General features: G+C 61.0%; 4 protein-coding genes across 4 annotated transcripts; 2 read left to right on the top strand and 2 right to left on the bottom strand.

The window, feature by feature from the left end:
- Positions 1-3,519: 3,519 nt before the first annotated feature.
- Positions 3,520-5,162, top strand: PLICBS_004206 (uncharacterized protein; the record flags this gene model as incomplete). The annotated part of the gene is made up of 2 exons (XM_018327078.2): positions 3,520-3,794; positions 3,851-5,162. The coding sequence occupies 2 exons, from the start codon at positions 3,520-3,522 to the stop codon at positions 5,160-5,162; spliced, it is 1,587 nt and encodes a 528-aa protein (XP_018174540.2).
- A 3,095-nt stretch (positions 5,163-8,257) lies between these two features.
- On the top strand, positions 8,258-8,500 carry PLICBS_004205 (uncharacterized protein; the record flags this gene model as incomplete). The annotated part of the gene is made up of 1 exon (XM_018327080.2): positions 8,258-8,500. The coding sequence occupies one exon, from the start codon at positions 8,258-8,260 to the stop codon at positions 8,498-8,500; it is 243 nt and encodes an 80-aa protein (XP_018174542.2).
- A 987-nt stretch (positions 8,501-9,487) lies between these two features.
- On the bottom strand, positions 9,488-11,582 carry PLICBS_004204 (uncharacterized protein; the record flags this gene model as incomplete). Its single annotated transcript, XM_018327081.2, has 2 exons — positions 9,488-11,245; positions 11,319-11,582. 2 exons carry the CDS (start codon positions 11,580-11,582, stop codon positions 9,488-9,490), a joined length of 2,022 nt encoding a protein of 673 aa, XP_018174543.2.
- An 834-nt stretch (positions 11,583-12,416) lies between these two features.
- Positions 12,417-17,244, bottom strand: PLICBS_004203 (uncharacterized protein; the record flags this gene model as incomplete). The annotated part of the gene is made up of 3 exons (XM_018327082.2): positions 12,417-13,842; positions 13,892-15,302; positions 15,348-17,244. The coding sequence occupies 3 exons, from the start codon at positions 17,242-17,244 to the stop codon at positions 12,417-12,419; spliced, it is 4,734 nt and encodes a 1,577-aa protein (XP_018174544.2).
- Positions 17,245-18,029: the final 785 nt, after the last annotated feature.

The following is an 18,029-nucleotide window of genomic DNA, read 5'->3' as shown; positions in this document are numbered from 1 at the left end:
TGAGGAGGTACGTACGTATGCCGCCGATTCATGTGGCGGGGGAGTCTTGCGGCGTGGCGGCATGGCGCTGCGGCGAAAACGTGCCACGATGGATGGCTGATGGGAGAGGCTTGGTTCCGAGCATAAGTACTCACCTGCTTGTTCTATCACGTATGCTCTGCTGGGAGGTGCTGAGTGTGTCTTGTATAAACAGCACAGGAACCATTCCGCAGCAGCGTCATCATGCCGTCGGTTGCCATGTTGTCGGTCGTCGTGCTCGCGGCGGTCCTGTTGGTTGGACGGGTTGCAAAACTAATGCGTCTGTCATGTTAGGTCCAGACGCCTTGATCTGGGGTATGCGAGGCGGGCCCAGGCCTTGTCTCACGAGTCGCTAGGGCCGTCGTCGGTCGGTAGTTCCCACCACTGAAGCTCGTCGCCGCCCATCCGTCCGGCCGAGGGAGATCTGGCTGATCTATGTCTGTCGGTACTGCACCATGGAGACTATTGCGTGGTGTTGGCGGCCCAGGGGAAGACGTCGTTGCTGCCGTTTACTTTCGCACACGTCGTCTGAATGCGACACAGCTATGGTGGCTGCGTCGGCTGCCTCACCACCCACGTCAAAGTGAGGTCGCTCTTTCACCCATTTCGGGTCGTCGTCGCCCATCAATCAAACTTGCATGCCCCGACGGCACCCCGGCTCGAACTTTGTGAACCCACGCAAACCGGGAAAGGCCCCCTTGCCCGCCCCCAAAATCCAAATGTTGCCGCCTTCGCCGAGGCTGACACACGGGGGCGGTGATGAGGTGCTGACGGGCCTGACGCAGGGCTTAGCGGATGATCCGACATTCGCACCATGATTCATGCCCATTATTACCTCGAACACGTCCTCGTTTCTGGTTCACAGCAGGTGCCGCTTCCTGCATGATGCCGCGACAGAGTCGGGGCTGCTGGCGGTCTCGCCTCTGCACCAGAGGGGGCCACGACGTGCAGGAGGAGAAACGCCTGCGGGGTTAGTTTGCCGTGCTCCATGCCGTTGGACGCTGGACGACGCTTCTCTCTTCGGAAGGGCCGCAGTGGCTGGTTGTCGCTCTTGGAGGACGACCTTCGCGTCCGGTTGCATTGTGCTGCGTCGTGGAATTGTGACTCGGCAGCGGGCGGCGGGTTGTGCAGAATCGCTATTGTTACGCAGGCCAGGCTCCGATGTAAGCCGGCCGTGACAATGGCGCCGACTGACGACGGTAGACGTGGCTGGTGGGCGCCAGAGACACGTGTGGTTGGTAGTGGAGCTGAGCGGAGCCAGTGCTGGACGCTAACACCAGGGCAGGTCCCTGACAGCGAGCAGTTATGGCTAGCAGTTCTAGTGGTAGGCAAAGGACCCCTGTCTGCTCCCTGTGAGCCTGATTTTCAGCACTGCACCTCCCGAATTACTGCCCTAAAACACCTCACGAAAACTTCACCCGCAGCGGCGTGTTGGCTGCAAGCCCAGCCCAGCATTAGTCTGCCGGCGTCCAGTGGAGCGACTGGAGCCCCAGACTGTTAGGCTGCCCCTCCCCCAGCAATGGTGCGGCCCACTCTCCTCGTCGTCGCTCATCGCTATCGCCATCCAGAACCAACTCCTCCGTCCCGACGTCTGCAGCTCTGCAGCACCGCCGCTCCACCCGTTCGTTCGCTCAGTGCTGATAGCCGCCAATGGGGCCTCACCCCCAACCTCGTGCGGCCCCGTGACGACGCGCGGCAGACGTGCCCGCTGGGGGAAGTCTTTGACGCTGCTCGCCGTTAGCCCTGGCCCCCCGGCCCCAGCGAGATCCAGAACATCACGTCCCGCCGTTGAATCTCTCCAGGGCGCCACCAACTAGGGCCGCTGTCATCACCAGATCTTGCCCCCAACCGAGGCTTGCAGCCGTTCATTGCAGTTCGGTTGCGCGGCAGACGCCGAATCCGTCTTGTGCCGGGAGGATGCCACGCAGACAAGGAACCACGGCTCGCAGACGCTCGCAGACGCGCGGCTAGCTCTTACTCTTTCTTACCCGGCACAAGGCCGACTCGAGCCCCCAGGCCCGATGACAGACGCAATGACACAGGGAGAACGTCATGGCATGCGCTCATCAGCTGCAGCTGAGACGCCTTGGGGCGACCAGGGCGAGCCAAAGGTGGCATTGCCGATCCCTGCGCTCGCTGCCCATCCACCACCATGCAACCATCATGCACCCTCATGCACCACCATGCCGCACCAAAGGCCGCACGCATCTAGTTCGCCGGCGTTGGCCAGTGGCCGCTTGCCCTCGCCCTCGCCTCTGCGCTACCAGAATAGCAACCAACCCTGCCAAGGCGCTGCTCAATGGTGTGCGCCGGGGCCAGAGGCGAGCAACTCGTGCATTGCATGGCACGAGCTTCAGCCCTCCACGAGCGACAGTAGCCGGCCGCTAAGCAGATCGAACGCCTGACAGCCGGCGCTACCGTGCGACCGACAGCCCATCGTCGCCTCATGCCAAAGTGTGCTGCCTTGCCAGATGGCTGCACGTCGGGACTCGGCGGGGTGCAAACTGCAAAGCAAAGTCCACCACCTCCTCCCCCAGCTCCCTCGACGAACACAGACCAGCTGCAGCTTCTTTCACAGACCAGCTGCGACTTCTTTTTTTGTCAGAACTGCGTCCGGCCACCCTCGAACGTAGCTCATATCAATCATTGCGCCCCTCGCATGCCCACGGCCACGGTCTCTCTCCCCACGACGCTCCATCTCCCGTCTCCCGCACACGGCACGGTACGCACATCTGAGCGTGTGCGGCGACCACAGTATTATGCCCTTGTCCCTTTCCTGGCTCGTCGGGCACTCGACTGGTGTAAGTGGCTCGTCGACAGCGTCGCTTTGAGCCTCTTGGTCTCCATCTTTGATCCACGTGCAAAGCCGCCGCATCTATCTGCGCCCCGATAGTGGCTTTTCCTTCTTCTTCTCCTTCTTCTAGAACCATCACAATGCCTTTCGGACTCTCAGGCGTCTCCATGGGGAGGCTCTCCTCCCAAAGTGAGCGCTATCAGGAAAAACGGCGCCAACAAGAGAGCCAACAACAACAGCAAAACCAACATCGCCCAACCCAATCGGTGGACCAGGTCACGCGAGTCAGCCGCCTAGCGCTTCTAAAAGATGCTGCCTCCGCTACCTTTAAGCCGTCAAAGTCGCTTTCATGGCTTCCTTCACTGATGCGCAAGGCTGTCCATCCTCCCGTGATGATCCGGAGCGCGCAGGAGCTCCATCGGGTCTTGGCCCCAGTACCGCCCATCCCCGCCGCCGCCGCGTCCTCCTCCATGAAATCGGACCCCAGCAGTGTAAGGGACGAGTACAGGTCATCTGGTAGGTGGTTGGCCAACAAGCCATCCGCCGCACCCTCAGTCGGGGGTCTTCCGGAATCCGACGAAAGCGGACAGCCTCATCAACGGTGGTTGCGAGCCGAGCGCTCCCTTTATGAAAGTAGCATCTCCGATGGAAGCGACGGATTGTCATTCAGATCAGTCTCTCCAGCGTCCGCGGCCACGTCGATCAGCATGGCGGACCAGAAGATGCAGAGGAGGGCAGGCCAACAGTTCGACGAGGAGGTATCCGCAAACGTCCTCGAGCTCATTCAGGAGACGGAGCAGGCCTTCGAGGCCGTCGGAAATGCCATCAACGACGCAAGCTCAGTTTCGCGGCTGCCCGACTCTCTCCATCTCGCAGCGCCATCTCCAAATGTACCCAGACACCATTCCCAAGGTCCATCTGCGCCCTCGGCCGAGCGTCTCCAGCCCGTCCCGCCGCCGCCTAAAGCGGCAGAACCTAAACTGTCAGTGCAAAAGCCCTTGATAGTTTGTGATCCCCCGCTCACATATGAGTTTCTAGGTCGGCCAAAAAGAGTGGAAATGCCCTCCGCAGGGCAATGATGGAAGGCGTCGGGAGCAAGCTTCTGGGCCAGCGCTTCAAACGCATCGTGGCTGACGAGATGCTCACTCCGGCGCGCATAGAAGAGCTCAAGAAGAAGCGCGAGCAAGCCGAAGCCGAAGAAGAGGCCAAGCTGCAGCTGGCATGCGACGTTTCGAACAATGAGCAGATTGACATGACAGACACACCAGAGGAGCCCTTCCACCTGGAGCGGTTTGTCACGCACGATGATGCCCCGGCTGTGGAGTCGCCTCCGAAGTCTAGCGAGGTCAACGATAGGCATTTGAATGCCGTGACTGACGTTGAAACGACGCATCTCGCACCCCCGCAACAAGGCGGATCTAGTCAGGCGTCTGCAGAGTACACGGCCATGACTGACGACATGCCCCTTGACAACACTTCATTTCTCATGGCCCCTTCTAGAAGCCCAACTCCAGGCAGACTCACGCCAGAGCCGAGACGGCTCTCGACGATACCTGAGATTATAGTGGACTCGAGCCCACGACAGTCGCTGCAGGAGTCGGCAGTCGCAACGACGCGGCATCAGCAGCGCAGGAACTCGGACGACGATTTCATTTATTTGAATGGCACCGACATTTCTTTTACAAATCGCTCCTTTCGGCATGGGCCCATCGCGTGCCACAGGCCGGAGCCGACCAAGAGAGACGCAGAGTTGGAGGTTGACGAGTCGGTGGACTGGACGGCTTTCCACATGGCCATCATGGGCGGCGCCGGAGATCTCGCCTCGGGCCTGTACGAGGACGAGCAGGAAGACATGGCTGAGGAGATGGCGGAGTGGTTCGATGAGTTTGGATTCGAGACGCACGGGCAGCTCATCCCGAGCTGCGATGACTCGTCACGGAGCTCATCACAGAGCGATACCTCGTCGTCGCCATCAACGGTCGACTTGGACGCGGACCTCCCCATTCCAGTCCACATGGAGCAGCCCAATTTATATCATGCGCACAGCCGCAGCGACGGGTCCATCGACCCGACAGCAGGCCCATTTGACGCAATTCGATTCTTTCGCAGCAGCAGCCTCAAGCGCTGGAGAGCCATGGAAGAACCGGCGTACTGGGCGCCTTCGATACGCCGAAACTCGGGAAGGAAGCCGATGAAGAGGCCGGACCCGTTGGTGGTGGGCAACGAGGACTACGGCTATGGCGACGTGAGCGAGACAGTTGCAGACATGGCCCCCATGAGCTGCAACTTGGAGAGCGACTTGGGCGACTATCTCCGCTGGGGGTCGCAGCACGTCGGCGACTCGATGTGATTTTTCCTTGCTGGTACAGGCGCACGGCTCGCTTGGATAGCGAGGGATGAGGGACGATGATGGGACATGACGTTAATGGCTAATGACACGACACGAGACATGGAGTTTTGGGGTTTTGGATACCGGATCGGCCGGGCACCTGGCGTCGGGGACTGCTTGATGGAGTCCGGAAGTCTTTGGGTATGTATGACTAGAGTCACGAAACCGCAGTGACATGGACCGGCCGCAGTGCAGAACAGCTAGCTTAGAGGGGGCTTATACCGATGGGCATGGTGTCTGAGGGTAGACGGCCATGCGGCGAAATCGTTGCCGCATCCGTGACGAATGAGAGACATGGTTTACAATTTGCTTCGCTGGCCTTGATGGACAGGCGATGACGTGCCTCGCCCGGTCCGTGATTAACGCGCGCTGTTTGCTCGAAGCGTGGCTGTGTCGGGGCGGTCGGCGGTATTTGTCTGTTTGCCCTTTGTTGTGCGCGCGCCGCACCCTCTCTCGATGCCTCTCATGCCTCTCGTGTCTCTCCCTTCCCGCCCACCGTGTCTCAGACGGATGGCGCGGCGCCGTGAGAATCAACGGCGATGGCTACGTGGGCGCAGCAGGGCGAAAATGTACATTTTAATTTGGGGGCCTTCCGTGAAGCAACGAGCTGTTGGAACAGGCGTTGCGGCCACGGCACCCTTCCGTTTCGTTCGTTTCTTCCTCAGTCGGAGTTCGTTCTTTAGTGCCCCGCCGCCGCTGTCGCCGTCGGGCCAACGACGATAAGAAGAAAGACGAGGGAGAACCAACTCCAATTGCGCGCTTTCGTTGGTGTTTGTTGCTTTGGACATACGTACTCCGTACTCCGTACGTACAACACGATTTGCGGTGTGCATGTACGGAGTATGCATGCGTTCGTTCGTCTCCCCCCAACATAACACAACACCCTTCTTCTGCACTTCAATCTCCTGCTTCATCTCGCAAATACAGGACAACAAAAAAAGAACATTCGCCCGTCGATTCGCTCCGTGCCTAGAACTACCTTACCACGAGCAACCTGGTTCTGGTCGCGCCGGCCACCCATCACCCTGTTCTTATCTGCCGTCCATTATTCGCATCGAAGCAGCCACGCTTGGTCCTCCCTCTCCACCCCTGTTCCCGGCAGACGTAGGAGGCGCGCAAAAAACAAGCGGCACCACATCGGCGAGATCCTGTAACCGGCAGTGTGTCGGACGGAAGAAGGACGCCGCCCGAGGTACGGTAACCTCACGCAGGTACCTACCGTACGAAGTAGCTCTTCAGGGGGTGGTGGCGAAGAGAACAAAAAATCGGCTGTTACAGGAAGCGTGTCTGTGGTGTCTGTGTGGCACGAAACGAACGGCGAGTCACGCTCGATACGCATACGCGCACGACCTTTTGGTCTCCTCCTTTTTTGCTGCATTGCACGTCGCGGAGAGAAAGCAAGCGAGCAAGCGAGCAAGGCGCAATTACGTCTGCAGGGTCACAAAGAAGACGCCTTAATTCCTTCTGATTTCTTCTCGCGCAGTCCATCGAGCCGGCCTTGTGTTCTTTCTGCCCTCTCTCTATCTTTCGCAGCTTTCTTCATTCGGAATCGTCAGGAGCGTCTTTTTTTGTCTGCCGCTTTCAATTAGACGCCCACGATTTACGCAGGCCTGGGATCCCATCGCTAGCCGAAACGGAACGACATCTTTGAAGCGCGCGCGCGCGTTTGCTCAAGAACGGAACGGGGAAAAAGGAAAATCGCAAGGCGATTTAAGAAAAAAGAAAAGAAAGGAGAGGAAAATGAAGCTTGGCAGCTGCTGCACGGCGCTTGTTGGCGGCGCGGCTGCGTTCCTTGGGGCTGTCGTTTCGGCGGCGCCCGTGGCGGCGGGGGAGCACAGCAACGCCGTGGGCGTCTCCGCGCGGGCGGCGGCGGCGGCGGCGGCGTCGGCGTCTGGACAGGAGCAGCAGTCGCAGCAGGGAGGAGTCGCGTACGTGCGGCTCGATGATCGGATTCGGCGTCGTTGAGAGCAGCCTTTAAGCGAGGCTGCTTGCCGATGGGATGGGCGGCTCAGCTCCAGGACCTGGAGGGGAAGCGGTGGGCCAGGTGCCCCCGATCCAAATACCTAATGGACAACGCGAGTACTTGGGGACTGCTGCTACGGGGATGGGAGGATGAGGGCATGAAGGAACGACGAATCGGGCTCGGGGTGAGAACTTGTGCGCAGACACACGACACGAAAGCCTCCGTGCTGTTGATGGCACGGCCCGCGAGAGATGCTTGCTTCATGGCGACGGTACGGAAACGCACGTCTGACGTGCGGCAGGGACCACATTGCGGCAAACCGGAGAGGACGTGGCATGGGGGGAAACGGCAGTGGCTTTTCTTTCTTTTCCGCATGAGCAATGCTAGATATTATTAATGAGATCGGAAACCCCCCTTTTCTTTGCCACGACGAAGCCAGCAACGCTGGCAAAGACGTTGCCCCTCTTGCGTAGCTGGCTTCAGCGCCGATGCCTGAGACCGATGTTGCCGTTGTTGACGACGGATGGACGACTGCGGCATGTCGATGATGGCATGCTGAAAACTTCAGCATGGCCTAACGAGCGGCGTTTAAAATGGGGGTTTGGACTATACGGCTTTGCTCGTCGCGCAGTCTGTAGTTGTGCGTAGGATGGCGAGTGCCATGACCCGAAGACTTGGAGCGTAAACTCGTCCAGACTCAAGAGAAAGACGAGCCCAAGTTTAAGTGCCGCGCGCTGGCGGCCCCACCGCTGTAGCGCGCTACGCTTCGGTGTGCCGCTGCCCCTCGACGCCACCGACAGACAGACACACGCCATCTGGGGCACCACCACCGCAGTCTCACAGCGCCAGACCTAAACAAAGCCTCAACCTCAACCTCGCCTTCACCCTCTCACCACTCTCCACGACAACTCGCCCTCCAACCTCAGAGCCCCATCACCCGCTCTTCTCGTCAACCAGCCATAACCTCACCCATCGACGGGCCACCACCAGCGCCCTTAGAGAGCCCTTGCCACACATTCGGCCCAGCAGCGCAAACCTCAAAAACTCATAACAACAACAACAAAAAAAAAAACAAAGAGCAAGCAACGTCAAGATGCTCCGCCGCCCGCCCACAACCCTCACCATCACGGCCGAAGACGTCGCCGCCTACGAGGACCGCCGCGCCAGCGAGGCCCTGCAGGCCCGCCAGCAACAGCAACAGCAGCAGCAGGCGCAACAGCAGCAGCAGCAGCAGCGGCAGCAGGAGGACCTGACGCCCGGGCAGGCAGCCAGGCGCGCGCGCGAGGAGCGCCTCGGCGTGACGCGCAGGCCTGGCGCAGGCGGCGGCGGTCGATGAGATGCGCGCGCACGCGCAAGCACAGAGAGCGAGAGGAAGAGCGACAGTGAGTGAGCGCAGCGAAGGGCATCGCTAGCATGCAGGGCCGGCTTCTGCTCTGCGCAGGTTCCGCTCTGGCCGGCGGGCGGACTGGACGTGCCACGTCCCGCTTCCGCAACTCCCGCTGGCATGCCCACAGATCCACGCAAGTCTACTTGCACGTCTTGAGTCAACGGAGACAGGGAGGCAGCAGGCGAGCTGTCCCGATCCCACCGCCGAGGGAAATCCCCAACTTGATGCCCGCAGGACGCCCACTCGAGCAGGAACCCTCACCAACCAGCACATCACATTTCACCCAAGGCCAACAAGCCCCAAGGGCCATCATGTCACGCCATCATCTGGACGGATACCAAGAGAAGACATCAGGAACGAAACGACGTGTTGGATGTCAATCTGTCTGTCGATAAGGCATATATAGCCCATGTTAAGATAATACCCACAACAACCAGACTACTTAACACCGATATGGCAATCACACCACACACAATATGGGCATCTGAACCAAGTAGTTTGATTTACTTGGCGAAGCTCAACGCCATAATACCCCGACAAATGTGAAACCGACCATAGTAATGATGATGATGATATGATGGCAATGCTTTCAGAGTCCCATGCAACCTTTCCGAGGACCAAAAGCTCCCTACCCGCCCAAAGCCGTCTTTTAACAACCACCCATCCTATCCTATCCAATGCCCACAAAGGCATCATCAGCTCATCCCTCCCCTCCCATTCTCCTGTCCCATATTATACAGACTCCTTCCTTTCCCGCCCGGGCTGCTCCAGTCTTTGTCAGCCCCGGCATCTTTTTGGGGGCGCGTGCTTGTATGTTCCTTTTCGCCGCTCGTCATGTGTTAGATTTTTAAAAACAGAGACACCGCTCGCCATGGCCGCGGGTGCATGTATGTAAGAAAGAATGCGGCAACGCAATGCATGTGCCGTGTCGCCGCCTCAGCCCTTCCTCGCCAGGTACGCCCAAAACAGAACTGTCATCCAGGCGACCCTCCACGTCGTCGTCCATAGCTCGCGTCCCAGCGTCCGGAACGACGACCCTGCGCCTCGCGTGCCCGAGCCCTTCCACCCCTTGCCGCCGTCGTAAAAGTCGTCGGCGTCGAGCTTGATCCGCGGGCCGTCGCCGATGCCGCCGCCGCGGTCGCCAGCCCAGCCGCCCCACTGTCGAGCCCGCTTGCCGCTCTTCTTCGACGACCAGCGAGCCCCGTTGCCGTTGCCATGGCCGTTAGAGGCTGTCGACAGCGACGATGTGTGGTGGTTGTAGCTGTTGTTCCGGTGCGCCGAGTAGTCCGGCGGCTCGGCCTTGGCCTTATCCTTGAACAGCGGCAGCACGCTCGTCCGTTGCTCCGGCTCGAGCGCAAACGGCTGCAGATTCAGGACGGGTACGAGGAACGCCCGCACCGTCAGGAGCACGAGCGAGAGGATGATGAACGTCACGTACTTCATGAACGTGTGAATCTGGTTCGGCATCAGGCACAGGTGTGTCTGAAGCGTCGTGCCGACCTCGCCCGTCGGCTTCCCGTCGGCGCCCACGGGGTTGTACATGCTGACCATGAGGAAGCCGGGCGTCGGCACCCCCATGGCCATACTGAAGCTCTTGACCGTGATTTCGCGCACGCCGCCCTTGGACGCAGAGTGCGTCACCTCGCAGTAGTCGTGATCGTCGCCCGAGAATACGTGCACCACGTTGCCCACGCTCTTGATCAGATGGGCCGACGTCTCCTCATTCAAGACATTCTGGTACTGGTACCCGCCTGCCACGGTGATGGCGTTGCGGTTGTCCGGGTTCACGACGCCCGTCTGTCCCTTGGGGGGTTTCGTCGGCGGCCAATGCTCACGCTGTGGTCCACAAGGCGTGCCTGGCGCCCGATAGAGCGGCACGTGGGTGAGCAGAATTGTGGGAAAGTCGGGCGCCCCGGGCCCAGGATCCCGCGGCCAACGTGACGTGTCAGCCTTGTCAATGTCCTCGACTTTGTGGCCCAGCCGCAGATCTCTGTCCGTGTCGTGCCAGACGCTTAGCTCCTCCTGGACCAGCTTCCTCTTGGTGGACTGGACGTTCTCGAGGAACTCCTTGGCGGGGCCGTATATGGGCCGCAGGTTATGCTGGCCCTTGAACTGCGAAGTCTCGGCGCTCAGCGAGACGGTGTCGACCGACACGATGGTGTGGTTTCCGACGACGTCGACGCGGTTGACGTCACCGAAGAAGGCGGCGAAGCGGTCGCGAACGGGAACCTGAATCTGCGCCCCGAAGCCTAGGTCATGGTTGCCGGGCAAGCTTGCGACCAGCTTCTTGCCCCTCTGCATGGGCCCCGGGTTGGACCCCCCGGCGTTGAAGTTGTCGAAGAAGATGTTGCTGAAGCGCTGGTACTCCCGCACCCAAAAGTCCTCGCCGTATTTGCGGTGCCACGTCTTCACCCACTTCTTCTCGCCCGAGGACCGCGAGCTCCCCCATTTAGGGTCCACGAAGGAGCCGCTCTTCGTCTTCCACTCGCGCCCGCCGTCGAAGAGGTCCCCGAGGAAGAAGACGCTGTCGGGGTTCAGCTGGCGCTGCAGGGCGTTGTAACCCCGGCGCATGTAGTTGTCGGTGACGAGCACGGTCAGGGGGTTGAGGGGCCACGGGCGGCCCGGGTACGAGTGCGGATCGATGAGCTGCGGGTCGGCGATGAATACGAGGTGGTGTGGCCTTGCTTCCTTGGGCTGCGGAAGGGTCAGCTTCGATACAGTCTCGGACCATGAGGGACGAAGAGCGAGCGAGGGGGGCATCACGTACCCAATGCTCCCAGGTGTGCCAGTCGCAGTCGGCAATCTTGGTCTCAAACACCCAGCGCTCCCCCCACAGGAGAATAACGACCCATATCACGAAGAGAGCGTGCGGGAAGCTGAATAGGCGACGCGGGGCGAGGTTCCTGCGCAGCTGGTGCAGCGCAGCGAGCGAGAGCGTCCCGACGAGCTGCCTCCCGGGCCCGCGCGCCCACGCCCAGAGCAACCGCGCGCGGCGCCGCGCGACGGCCTTGAATTCGTCGAGCGCGGACATGTCGTGGCGAGCCATCATCGCGGCGCCGCCATGCCAGCCCCTTGCCCGGGTCGGGTGGGCGTCAGGAGGCGGGCGTTGAGGCCGACGCGGAGCGGGCAAGAAGGCTCGCGGCTCCTGAGACGGCGTTTCGTTTCGGTCCGTGGCTGCGTGGCAGCTAGACAGGCTGGCAGGTCGATCGGCAGGGGGCGAACGCTGCCGGACAGACCTGAGGAATGGGCGATGCTGGCGACGAGATGTCGCGGGGCGTTTGACTGGTGATGGGTTCGGCCACAGGTACTGTAGCCTTACAGTAGGTGGGAAGTCGGGGTCTGGTGCTGGCCGACTCCTGTCCCGTAGCTTGGCGGGCAAGGTAGGAGGTCACCTGCTCTCCGGGGCGGACGGGTGCAGCACGGAGGGTCTGCTGGTGGAGGCGGGCGCCACGACTGCCACATGCGGTCCAGCTTGGGGGGGCGGTCTAGGCCCTGGCTAGCCTGTAAGGTACTCGGTAACGTGGAGCTTCCGATGCAGGCAAGATGGCAAGCTGGCACCTTCGGCCCCTTCCCCATGCTACAGTGGGGCCGTCCCTGGCGCCGCCCACCACCTAATACATACAGCCCAGGCAGGCAGTTGAGAGTTTGATGGGCGCGCGCGGAGCCGACAGCCCGCCAGCTCGGTTTAGCTGCCACCAACCAAGTGCAAACAAGAGGCAATAAACACGGCAGCTGAATACCACCTTGTTTGACGCAAGCGTATATACCTGCGACGAATAATCTAAAACTCCAGGCCAACGCCGTCGTATGCAACATCCCGACCGATCCAATATGCACTATTCATGATTCGTCGTTGACCTCAACCTCATCGCCGTAGGTAGTCGTCCTCGTCCTCGTCCTCATCCTCCTCGCTCGGTGGCCTCTCGTCAATCTCATCAGCCTTTTCTTGCTTCCGCCTCCGTATGCTAAACAGCCTCTTGAACCCTCGCGGCTCTTGAGCCGGCCGCTTCGTCGACGCCGCCAGCTCGTCACTCGCCGGGTCGTACTCGTACTGCAGCCGCGGCACCAGCAGGCGGTACGGCACCGTGATACCCGTCGGATCCTTGGGGTTGACTTCGACGTTGAGCGTAATGTCCAGTCCACCTTCCAGATCCACTTCGTACTGCTCTGCCTTCTTCATCTGCTTCGTCGATAACCCCGTCGGCGTGCGGTGGAACGGCCGGATGACGGGACCCTCCTCGTCGCCGGCCGATGCAGGCTGGTTGCCCAGCGTCACCGCGCGACGAGGCGGCAGCGGCCTCGCGGTAAAGTACGAGTCGTCGCCCTCGGCATACTCGTCGTCATACGTACCTCCTCCGCGCAAGCCTGACGGACGAGCAGCGGGAGGAGGATGCGCCGGGTGACCGTAGTATTCGTCCTCGTCGCTGTCGGCGCCCCACTGTCCGTTGATGCCACCATCGTCGGGCCGACTCTCGCTCCCTCGCCGCCCGAACCCGAAGAAGCCCCTCTTCTCGCCGTCTCCCCGGCCCAGCGACATTGTTCGGGTGAGTTTGGCCGGCCGTCGCCCGTCGGTAGAGTTGCGTCGCGAGAGGCTGCGGAAGAAGCCCATGCCGCCAGACACAGGAGGTTTGGGGCCTCTCACAGAGTCTCTCGACCCGTCGAAACGAACCGCTTGAGGCTGCCTTCTGGACGACAACCTCCTGAAGATTCCACCCTTGTTGCTAGGCGGCGGGCTTGGGCTGCCGTCGTAGGCCGACAACGGCGGCGTCGGAGGTGGCGTGTTGCCTGGTGACCACGCACGAATCTGGCACCAGTTTCGGTGCGGCAGAAGATGCTTGTTGTTCCTGGCCTTGCCATCCACACCGTGCTGGAAGAGAGGAATCATGTTCTCGTCCGTCTGCTTGTCAAAGTGATGCACCTTGTTGCGCTTGTTGAGCACGTCTGCCATGAGATCCGATGGTGGCGCGTTGGCCATGGCTGACGAGATGATGTTGGGCATGTACCGCGGATCCTTGTGCTTGGCCAGTCCGAGCTTCGGGTTCGAGAAGAACTGCCCGACCGCGGCCAGATGCACGTCGCCGCTCAAAATGGTGACCCGCATCGACTTATCAATGGCGAGGTCTTGCAGGTCCTCGATGATGATGCTTCGTTCATGCTTGTGGTTCTTGGCTGTCCAGTGGTCATTCAGGTCGTCCAGAACCTCGACGCCGCCATCGATGTTATTGAGGGCCTTGCCGAGGACGCCCGTCCGCCCCAAAGCCTTGACGGGGTGCATCAATCGCGATGTCAGGCTATTCGCTTGTCAGTAGAATCCTTTCAGTGCGCTGTTGGGGAACTTACATATTCTCCAGCCACACAAGACGGGGGTAAGCAATGGGCACGCCAAGCAGAACAAGGAGATGTTCCACCTGTCCGCGCCTAAGCTCGGCGTATAGTCGGTTCATAATCTTCTCCCATGTCTTGTCCCCAATGACGTCGTGTTCTGTCCTTTCCGTCCGGCAGTCGACCGCCAGCAACGCCACCTTGCCTCCCATGGACATGTACACACTGCGGCTCAGCTCACCGATGTACGGCCCCGGCTGGTCTCCGAGAATCCAGCTTGGCTCCGTGTTCTCGGTCTCGCCCATGAGGCTTTGATGCTGGAACAACATGTAGTACTTGAACGCCACGGCGCCGAGGCCACGGAAGACGGGCGAGTTCATGTAGCGGTCAGGGTACGAACCGTATCCGTCAAAGATGTCGTGGTCGTCATACATGTTGACCATGGGGATCTGCGAATTCGCCAGTCCGAAGAGGCCCTGAGAGAACCACATACAATATCGCTCGAGGTAAAACTCCTCCATCTCGTCTTGCATCTCGGGCGAAAACGGCGCATTGTGCTTGTGGTGAGGGTTGCGAATGTCCAACCACTCGTCAAAGAGCTGGCATTCGTCAGATATGCAGTCGTTGTAAAGCTGGTCACCACCGCCGATCATGGCGTGGAAGGGCTGCGTCTGATGCGTGTTCAGCACATCCCGCCACATGGGGTCCGGGCCGCTGAGCTCGTCGGGCTTGGCGCTGAGGCTGAAGCCGTTGCAGCTGTAGAACATGATGTTCATGGCCTCTCCGCGCGCTGGGACCCAGAACCCCATGCAGGGTCCTCGGTTGATGCGGTAGGCGATCCGCTGCTGCTTGGCCTGGAGCTCCACCTCGATGTTGAAGCGCCAGAAGGTATGTCCGCGCTCGGCGTGCAGGCGGAAGCCCCGAACATCCTTGTACTTTTGTAGCTTCTCGCCATCGACACCAACGGCCTTGCGACGGCGCGCAAACGAGCCTGGAAGATCGGTAGAGCCATCGTCTGGCAGGACGTCCGGCGGGCTCTTTGTCTTCTCGAAGAGACCATTGTCGGTTTCGTCACGAGACAAGTCCCTGGCTTCTTCCAGGTGCTCCACTGGGCGGACATACAGCGTCTCGCCCCTGCGCCCCAGTTTGGGATGTCCGGCAATCGGGTCGACGTACTCGGGCGGGAGATCCCCGTTCACCTGATGAGGCGGCCGTGGCAGAAGCCCAACGTTTTGGACAAAGAGCCGCAGCATTGGAGCAATCTCGTACGAAGACTCCGAGTCTCGAGTGACGATCATGATGCTTCCCCGCCATATCTCGCGCTCAGAGAAGCCACCGGACCTCGTAGGAATCCTCTCGCGGCGGATACCGCAATATCTCAGAAGGGGGCCACACTTGAGATACAATTGTGGCTTGAAGCGAGTTGGCCCTGTGAAAGTCAGTATGTGCCAGCTCACGGACCCGTGGTGCTTACCTGTCGTGTCGTCGTATTCTCCGTCGAAAGCTTCGGCCTTGCGCCTTGTCGCGTTGCTGTTGCCGCCGGCTCGTCCAGTCTCCCACCACGCCTTGTTCGGATCGGCCCCAGACGGCTGCTCCCGACTGACGTCGAGAAGCACACCAGACAGCGTCCCTGTAGTGCCCTTCTTCCACTCATCCAGCCACTCGGGTGCCTTATAAAGGCCATCACCTGGGCGCAGATCCTCGCGACTCATGGCAGGCATCACGTGAGATTGTGGATGTGAAGCCTCCGAATCGGCCTCCTGCGGTGGCTGATGACGGATGACAGCGGTTTGATCCGGCTGCGTCTCCGCGGGCAGTTTGACGTCGTGTTGGTGGCTAGTGACGGGGGCAGCCTGGGGTTCGCGGTGTCTCTGGCTGGGCTCAGTGGCGCGTCTCTGGATGCTGTGCATAGGCTCACTCTCGACAAACGCCGGATAACGCTCATTATCGTGGCTCAAAGCGCCGCGGGCCTCTGGCGGCGGTGGTGGCAATTCTTTGTTTCGCGCCTCGAGGGGCACTATTCTCTCCGGCCGGGGAGGGCCCGTGGGGTTCTGTCTCATGGACACGCTTCTCTCGGCGCCCATCTGACGGTAGCGTGCCTCTGGGGGGGGCTCCTTCCTCAGCTTGTTGCTCCCGCTGCGGGTAAGGGCAAAGCCGCCGCCAGAGGGCACCGGCTGTGTCTCGCCTCCAACCAAGTTACCATCGTTCTGCGCAGTGCGCTCGCGGAAGCTCAGGTTGCGCTTTGGGACGCCGCTGTCCGCGGTAGGAGGAGGTAGCTGAGAAGGGACGGGCTCCTGTCTTGGAGGAGGCAGCTGAGGAGGGACGGCCTCATGTCGTGAAGCCTGACGTGGCTGCTGGCGTTGCTGCCGCGGACTCTGTTGCGGTGCTTGCCATGGCGCGAGACGATAATCGTAATGGTCCTCTTGTGGATGGCTGTGTGATGGCGGCTCATGCCGAGCTGATACCTCTCTCCTGGCTGGTTCGTGGGGCATTGGCTGCGCAACCGAGACGGGGGCCGGCATAGACACTGGCGCGGGCACCATATGAGGTGCCTGTTGCAAGTGGCGGTCCGTCCGGTACTGCTCCTCCGGCTGCGCTTCTCTTGCGACGGGCATCTCTGCCGCCGCCTTTGCGGCTGCGCGCTGCCTCGCCCTCTGCTCTGCCGCCTGCACCCGGGCCCTCTTCTCTTCCTTGGTCATGCTATCGAGCGTCAGCTCAAGCCTTTGCAGTGGTGATCGGTCGATGGCCAACTTTCTGCGACGTTCCGCCGAGGACCCAGCGGCCGACGCTCGACGGGGCTGGGCGGCGACGTCTGCGTCCCTCCTGGCCGCGACGTCGCGCACCGGCAGCTGCGACGAGCCATCGAAGTGGGCGTCGTGCCTCGTGGTGTAGTATGCCTCGGGCTCCATGTCTTCGTCCCGCAGCGGCGCAGCGAGAGGAGCTTCAGAATCGTGGGGAGCGGCCGAGGCGACGGCGGTCGGATATGTGTAGGGCAGGCCGCCGTTGGCGTAGGGTTGACGGTAGCTGACGGGTGGGCCGCGAGGTGCGTCGGGAGCGGCAGGCGGCGTCGAGAGACCCGAAGCGACGGCAGGGCGGCTGGTGTCGTGGTGGTCGGTCGGGCGAGACACGCGGTTCTGGCGCTGGTACGAGGGCGGTCTCGGGGCCAGGCCGGCGCCGGCGAGGCTCGACGTCGTGGGCGAGTGCGGACTAAAGGTCGACTCGGTGAGGGCGTCTGTGTAACTGGTCTGGACGGAGGCGCGGTTGGGTGCTCGGCGGGACGAGTCTTCGTTGCTGTCGAGCCCTGCAGACATTCGGCGCCGGTCTTTGACGACTTGCGGCTCTGGCAGCTGGCCCCAGTACGGCGCCGACATGGCGGTGTGGCCGGGGGAGCGCGCGAGTCAGAGCTAGGGAGAAAGATGGGGGCGACGATGACGCTCCGAGGATGAAGATGGAGCAATGCTACGGGTGGACATGGAGAATATAGCTGGAGAGGCCGGGAGAACTTGGACGGACGGCGTGGGCTGACGGGAGCCGGCGCGGTTTGTTGGGCAGACAGCCCGACTGGCTCTCGTATAAGGTGACACCTCAGCTAGTACTATTATAAGAGGCAAGAGGTACCAAGGTCAAGGTACTCGGCGGGTGGTGAATTGTCCTTGAGAATCCTGTTTCAAGGCAGCTCTTCCAACGGGATGGATGGGCTGCGGCCGGGGTGCGAAGCAGGCGGCGGGTCGCATGTTGCGCAGCTCCCGGGTCCAAACGCCGCAGGCCAACTGCAGGCGCCCGCGCAAGCCCGCGCTGCTTTGTAGGAAGTGATTTGGTAATTGCCAGTAACCTTTACGACGGTGCATCGCTCGGCCCCCGTTGAGTAGGCATGGCGTTGCATCGTCGTGCTTTGATGTCTTCATGTCCTCCAAAGGGCGGCTTCACCGTTCGCCCAAAGGAACTTTTTGGCGCCTGCCGGCTGGGCACCAATGGCGGCTGACGATGCGGTGGTCGGGCGGGAACAGCTCTAGAATTGAGCAGAGCAGAAGCTCCGCTAGTGCGCCGGCACAGACGGGCGGTGGGGACGAGACGAGAGGAAAATCGGTGGCTGGAGGCGAGGTTGCAGGGATGCAAGGTACGGACGGACTTCAGCCAGAGCAGCAGCACGTCTCGC

This window comes from Purpureocillium lilacinum, assembly GCF_023168085.1.
Source record: "Purpureocillium lilacinum CBS 284.36 DNA, scaffold_3, whole genome shotgun sequence".
Lineage (NCBI taxonomy): Eukaryota > Fungi > Ascomycota > Sordariomycetes > Hypocreales > Ophiocordycipitaceae > Purpureocillium > Purpureocillium lilacinum.
The sequence above is the reverse complement of the archived record's forward strand: the minus strand, read 5'-3'. Positions and strand labels throughout refer to the sequence as shown.